Source organism: Magallana gigas, chromosome 7 (genome assembly GCF_963853765.1).
Source record: "Magallana gigas chromosome 7, xbMagGiga1.1, whole genome shotgun sequence".
NCBI lineage: Eukaryota > Metazoa > Mollusca > Bivalvia > Ostreida > Ostreidae > Magallana > Magallana gigas.
Window position 1 is genome coordinate 25,396,185 of NC_088859.1, and position 7,876 is coordinate 25,404,060.

The 7,876-nt window shown below is 33.5% G+C and overlaps 1 protein-coding gene across 1 annotated transcript; it reads left to right on the forward strand.

Moving 5' to 3' along the window:
- Nucleotides 1–2,555: 2,555 nt before the first annotated feature.
- On the forward strand, nucleotides 2,556–4,220 carry LOC105328795 (heat shock protein hsp-16.2). Its single transcript, XM_011429808.4, has 3 exons — nucleotides 2,556–2,929; nucleotides 3,647–3,826; nucleotides 3,954–4,220. Exons 1-3 carry the CDS (start codon nucleotides 2,654–2,656, stop codon nucleotides 4,080–4,082), a joined length of 585 nt encoding a protein of 194 aa, XP_011428110.3. The 5' UTR covers nucleotides 2,556–2,653; the 3' UTR covers nucleotides 4,083–4,220.
- The last annotated feature ends 3,656 nt before the right edge of the window (nucleotides 4,221–7,876 follow it).

The following is a 7,876-nucleotide window of genomic DNA, read 5'->3' on the forward strand; positions in this document are numbered from 1 at the left end:
TCTTCACATAAACAGAGCTTTGGGGGTAAATGCTGTGTAGTGACCTTGAACTAATTTTCATGGTCAAATGTAAAGGTCACAGCAAATCTCTTTTCATCCAGTTTTAAACCATGATTTATTTCCCATTTGCATAATCTTGCTTAAATTGAACCCCAAACAATGCCTGTAGTAATGGGGTAATTTGATCATATGTCAACTAGAACATTTCTTACTTATAGGTCAAGGTTAAAGCAAAATTCTCTGAAATGGTTTTCATCCTATTGTCCACTATTTGAGCGGGGACTTTGAGATAGTCACCATCTCAATGTTGTCTAGTTAATCCGCAACATGCAAAAAAAAAATGTTGGCACAATGACCAAAGATCCATGGAATTTGTTTTCATATACAGGCTCGTTAAATTTTTTTCGAGGGTGGTGTGTGTATGTGTGGTGTGTGTGTGTGTGTGTGTGTGGGGGGGGGGGGGGTAGTAAGGGTCTATCTAGATAAGACTAATGTTTCTGTGTGGGTGACAGCAGTTCCTTCCGTCCGGCGGACAATTTATTCATTAATGTGTCTTTTACTAATTTTAAAACAATTTTGAAATGTCAATGAGTCCATGTCTGTGTTATGTTACATAACACTTACTCCGAAAAGTAAATTGAGACATGCCATCGGATTAAAAGAGGAATTTGATGGCTTTACTTACATGCAGGCACGTAGCATCGTTTTTTAAAGTGGGGGGGGGGGCAGACTCATCCAAAAAATCTTGACAAGCAACAAAAAAAAATTAAAAAAAAAAGAAAAAAGTAAATTTAAAATTTCCTTTTAAAAAATTTGTTGCTGCAAGAAAAAGTGGGGGGGGGGGGGCGCCCCCCCCCCCTGCCCCCCCCCCCCCCCCCCCCCCTGATGCTACGTGCCTGACATGTTATTAAATCCAAATATTCAAAAATATAATTTTAGTTAATTTAAAAAAAACAAGTTTTCCTCACGACTTATGTAATCTGTCTTTATTTACCCAACTTTTTAAAAAAGCAGCAGGCTTAATTATTGAGTAAACTTGTGCGACATTTTTTGAGAAACTTCTCCTATCATATTAACGACAACAACTGACACTGAATCAAAAATGTTTGGCAGACATTAGTCAAACAATATTTCCACAAAAATTAACTTCCACAAGTAGTTTCATTATTTTGATTTTTTTTCGGTGATTCCCAGCAGAGAATATACATGCATGTTTAATACTGCATGAAAAGTTATAGTTAAAATATAGAAATGTTGCCTACAAAAAATATAGGAATTCAGTGCATAAAAAAATAAAATAATCATAATTTCATGTATATTTCCTATAAACCGTGTTGTATATATATTTTTCTGTGCTCAATGGCGAGTCAATGCTCCTGCCGTCATACTCGCAAAAATGTACCTACAAACAATTTTCATTACTTAGTAAATGAATAGGATATATTTCGCAATTTTACCAAATCCCCACTTTGTTGTTTTAATGATGAAATAATTAACATAGAAGGAAATAACTTTTACTATTGTCCCCTGCTGCTATACCCATAAAAGACAAAAACAAAAACAAAACAAAAAAACAACAAAAAACCCAAAAATTTAATTCATTCGATTTTAAAGGAAAATCGTATTTTCTTGAGTTTTCATCCGTTTCTCGTACCTTACTTCTAAACACTATTCTGACAGGGCAATTCGAGTGGTCTTCTCTTTAATGTTGTTTGAAAAGTTTTTTTTTTTATTTTAGATAGTGAATACGGGCTACATTTTACAAAAGTTCTTACGACAAAGTCATGAAGATTTTCAGTCTCCTGAAATAAGTTTTCAAGAACAAAACTTTTATAAAACCATATATTTACAACTATGATATTAACTGTTAATTGATAAAGAATAGATTGAATTGAAAGTTGAATTGATTTATATAATTATATTTTATAGCCATCAGAATAAATAAATTGATTAATAAGCAATCATTAATTTGTTCGTAAGTCGTAAGTTTTTTTTTATTTGCATCATTGTGTTTTCTCTGCTTGGGATCTTTATTTACACATTTACTGTACTTTTACCGAGTATTTATTTTCTATGTCGATATACAGTACAGTGCATTTTGATTCAATTTTTCGGCCGCAATAAGTTGTCTATAACTATTCAAACCCAATTTAAAATTGGAATATTGTACCATTTATTACATAATCCTATATATGTCATTATGATCAATGCATCGCTGTCACGTGTTTGTTTGATTGTTTTATTATTCATTATCAATATTTTTCATTTTATTGTTTGTTTCTTTAGGGAATCTTTGGGTTGGTTATTTAAAAATATATATATATAAAGCTGCTATTAAAATCAATGAGAAGGGTGGCTGCATGGTTAAATTAGCCTATAGTATTTATGCTATAATACAGCAATTGTAAATGTATAAAATCATCGAAGTTGAAAATGTTGATACTATACAAATATATTGTTTTCTTCTGCAGGTTACAGCTAGGGAGGCCTATTTCATTCCGGAAATCTCTCGCATGCTAAATTTATCTTGTTTGCGTCTTATTTCGTCAGAAACTTCGGGAACAGCCTAGAAGCGTCACACACAAAAGCTATATAAAGCGTCGACACGCTGACGGACGGCTTATTTACTCTCAGAAGCAAGAAAGGACGCATAATGTCAACAATTTCTAGGATTTGTCCAAGAGCTTTCGGAAGGGCCCAGTCCCTGTGTCGAGGATTCAGCAACCGAAATATCCCTGTCCACCGGCACAGCGCTCGAGATCACCAGCGAGTGGAACTTGCGCCATGGAACGACGTCTTTTCTCCCTCCAGTATTCTTCCTGCATCTTTTACTTCTCGATTCCGGGACATTGAGAAAATGATGAGAGACATGGAGAATGTGCTCGAACATAAGTATCTGTCTTTCCCAGCCCGCGGAGAGGATTCCGAGGTATGTGAATGCACCCCCCCCCCTCCAAGTTCACATATGACGAGACGTTTATATTGAACTGTTTATCGTTTTAGCGGTGCAAATTTTTTTATTAAGCATATCTACACGTGTCATAAAATAAAAGTAAATATGCGACTTGCTGTGTCTCGGAAATGCGTTCTACTTTTGATGCGCAAAAACGGTGTTTTCCTATAATCTATACGTCTATTTATAAAAAGGTAAATGACCTAGGACGACCTTTTTCAGTCGGGGAAAACAAAACAAGTCAAGTAGCTGAGGAATGTCGTTTAGTTGAAAATTATTTAGAAAAACAATTTCATGTGATGATTTTACTACCCAACAGTAGATCCAAAGTACATATTTTGATAGTTTCGTTATTGTAAACAATTTGAAGATCATGCAGAATGGCGTCCTCGATCTAAGCATGTAGGCCTACGTACTGCAATAGGCTTAACTTATATGGAAGCATCGATCAATATTCTCCGGGATTTTTTTAAATTAAAAGCAAAATTAGTTTGTGAAATTATCTTCAAATTCTAACCCCCCTTCAGAGGCAGTATATGCGTTGATGCATTATTTTATTTGAGAGAGACGCAATTTATTGATGTCATGTGTCTTGCATTTAAAAATACCACCAATTGTAAACAAAATCTCATTGACCTTGCCCAAGTTTTGCAGGTAAACACAATATATTGAATTTTTTCTCTTCACATGTAGGTACAAATCGGTGAAAACAAACTTAGAGTGAAACTGAGCGTGCATCAATTTAAACCAGAAGACATTTCAGTGAAAATAGACAACAACAAACTTACAATCTCTGGTAAACACGAGAAGAAATCGGACGAGGGCCACAGTTATTTCGCACAGGAGTTCACTCAACAGTACACCATACCAGAAGTAAGGCATTCTTTTGTTGCTTTTTTATTTATTAATTGAAATTTAAATTTCAAGCAATAAAAACGTTTCTCATTTAACGATGCGTAATTTGCTTAACTTATTAATCATGATATTTTTAATTTTGCAGGGTATTGACCAAGACAGTATCATTTCTACCTTCTCGGACGAAGGTGTGTTGTTAATTCAGGGAAAACCCAAGAACTCTGGAACAGGTGAACCCCGAGAAATCCCCATTGACAGGGGTAACAAAGCCTAAAGAGAAAGAATTCAGAGAAGAGACTCGAATAATACAATTTTTTTTCGCGTGAACGTTTTAATAGTGAAATTCCCTGGCCAAGTAGCAGGATAAATTTACTTGCTGTCTAGATCTCAATAAAATTGGGATAAATTTGCACTTAGTTTTTTTTATTAATTTGTTATGGTAAAAACGTTTTAACAGGGAGAAAATTCATAACACAAGTGTACACACTACTGCTCATGCATTTTGTTGACCTTTTTGTTGTTTGAAATCTCTTCAGTGTCAAACTCTGCAGAGTTGTTCAAGACAAAATACGAATCGATAATGTTTATTCTACAGACTACATTTAAACAATAAAATGATTTATTCGGCATATGAAGGTAGTGACACTGCAGAAAAAATACATAACCCGCTAACAGCGGGTAATATAATTTTTTTCTGCAATGATCACTACCTTCATAGCGCAAATGAATCGTCAAAGAAAGCATTTTGTTGTTTATATTTACATCTTTCTGTAAGCTAATTGATAAATTGATTAGGAAAAGTAAGTAAAATTCACTAAATAACTGTAAATTTTCGTAAGTAAGTTAGCTGAAAGAAACAGCCAAATCGTCTCTTGTGAGACTTTGAGTCTGACATCGTCATGATTATTTCGTGCAGTCCGTGATTTTTCCTAGGTTGCTATAGGTTTGGACCAATCGATATCTGTCCTGTCATTTTTCTTGTCAGTTTCAGCCGCTGTAGATTTCGACCAATCGATAAATGGGGCGTGTAGATTTCAGTCTGGCTGTTTCTAAAGAGCTATGAATTACCTATAAGTTTCCGTAAGATGTAAATATATGTATTTGAAATCGAACAACAGGCTATAAAGGTGAGACTTTTTTGCAGCACTATTGTACATAGTGTATAATAAAAAGCAGATTTAATCAGCATAATTACAATTGTGTTATCAGCTTAATATATGAGTATGAATTTTAAAATCCATTGGAATCTCACTTCCCGCAGATATAGGATTATTTCGTAAACTTTTGACTGAACTTTTTAGTGAAACGTGAAGTAATTGAGGATTGAACACGTGAGCTTGCTCACCTTTAACTTGCATTACGTCTATTATTGTATTTAAAAGAAGAAAGAACACTGAATATTTTAGAGATCTGTTTTTTACTATTTCGAAAAATACATTAAAAAGTATTACACCGACAGACAATCATGCCCATATAAGTGCCTCGTATTAAAAGATATAGAAACAGCCAGACTGAAATCTACACGCCCTGTTGATCGATTTGTCGAAACCTACAGCGACCTAAGGAAAATCACGGACTGCAGGAAATAATCATGATGATGTCAGACTCATATATTCTCACAGTAGACGATTTGGCTGTTTCTTTTAGCTAACACTTGTGTACAATAACAGTAATTTAGCGAAATTTGATTACTTTTAATAATCGATTTATAATTAGTTAAAAGAAAGATGTTAATATAAACAATAAAATGCTTTCTTTCATGATTCATCCGGGTTATGAAGGTAGCAATCATTGCAGAAAAAAATTACATAACCCGCTAACGCTGCATGAATCGTCACAAAAGCATTTTATTGTTAAAATGTACATACATTTGTATTTCTTTTTAACAAGTAAATTATTGTTAATGTACATTAGTACGTTAGATAAAGGAAACAGCTAAATCCTCTACTATAGGAATTCGAGTCTGAAATCGGCATGATTATTTCGTTCAGTCCATGATTTTTCCTAGTTGCTGAAGGTTTCAACCAAGCGATAAAAGGGGCCTGTAGATCTCAGTCATGACAGTTTTTACAAAGCTATGAATGTACAATTAATTTCCGTAAGAAATAGAGGGAATCATACTTGGTTGATGTAAATCTAAATCTTTAAAGAAGCTGGGGGAATAAGCCGAGGCAAAAAACCACATAGGTTCATTAAAAAATAATAATAATTTATTTCTAACAAATTTCACTTTCGTTACATTTATTAAACATATGTGATCATATACATTCAGTGCTGCCATAACCCACAAAAACTAACTCCACATTTAATTGATATTAAGACAACAAAATAGTTATATGCTAATTTGTGAACAAAATGATATAGAAATCGGATGTTCAAATTATATTTTTTCATAGAGTGGGTCATCGTACCATTTTTTAAAGAACGAATATTGTTAACACATATTAACGTCTATCTTTTTCAATTTTCCAAAAAATGGTACGAAAACCCACTCTATGGTAAAAAGTTAGTTTTCTTCTTTAAATTTTTAAGCTTGGTCTTTAAATGACTAAGTCCAGTCGCTTGCGTAAAACTGATAACAATAGAATCAGCTATATTATAGCATCTAATCAAGCGAATCGGTGGTGTAGTGGTAAGCGAGGAGTTCTTTAAACAAATGTAACTGTAAAAGTGTGTGTTCGAATCGTACGCGTTATGGGGTATTTTTGTTTACATTGTTAGAATGCAATTTTCTTTTTTTACATAATAATATACATTGTTAAAATGTAATTTTTTTTCTTAATAATAAAAATTTGTTTATAATAACTTGAAATTATTTGATATGCGTTTTCTACTACTTTTATAAAATATGAAATGTATGTTATTCTCTTTGAGATTGCACGATTTCATATTGTAAACAAATGGTTGTTGTGCATGCAAGAAACAATTAAATGGCAAGATAAAACGTTCCATCTTTTAATCCCTGAGAGTCTTGTAAACACAACAAGAACATACGCTGGACAAAAGCATGTAATTGTGCACAAAATGCAGAATACAAGCTAAGTCAAATGTACAGTATGCACCTAAAGAAAATTCAACGATTAACTAGGCATGTATTTCACTTCCAATTGTATCGGCAGGAAAATCACATTACAAATGCGTGTTTTGTTGTGAAAGAAAAAGCATAGGAGTTCTACCAAAAGACACAAAGACCACTATGACCAATGACCAACACAAAGTTTGACCAGTGACCTATAACAAGCCCCCTTGTTATACGTTACTGGTTTGACTATCGCTGTCTTCCTTAGCCCCTCCCCCCACTTTTTTGCAAATTTATACATAGCAAAGACCTTTTTTTGCTTGGGAACACACACACTTTCAATTTGCTTCCGACGCCACTGTATATTTTTTTTGAAAATACTTGTTTTGAATACCTACAAAAGGAGTTAACTAAATTCTTCTGTCTCCGAAGCGGAAAAATCGACTCCCCCATATTCTTTGTCGACTCCCCTGCGTTAGGGGTTGTATACGATTACTGAGGTAAATTAGTAAATTAAATATTGTTAAAAAGTAATCAACATTTTTGTATTTTGACTCTTTAAATGAGTATGTGATTGTCATTCTAAATTTGCCAGTTTAAAGTATTTAAGCGCATTTGCGCCTTTCAAATGTCGATTGCCCCTTTCTCGCATTTTTGAACATAATACTGTCCACCGTTTAAATGCCCAGTTAACTCGTACGTTTATTACTTCTTATAAGAGGGTCGTGGGCATTTGCAACGGCATATTCCCCCAGATTCAAAATGCTAAATTTATGGGGATGAAAGTTCGCAGTGTAAATACGTAATATATATATATATATATATATATATATATATATATATATATATTTATATATATATATTTATATATATATATATATATATATATATATATATATATATATACACACACTCTAAGTTAAACATTGAACAACCGGTCCGATTGATGAAGTTTCAAACATTTATACATGTAGCTTGGCAAGTTCGAATTTTAAATTGACCCCCACCCTCTCTCTCTCTCTCTCTCTCTCTCTCTCTCTGAAAACAAA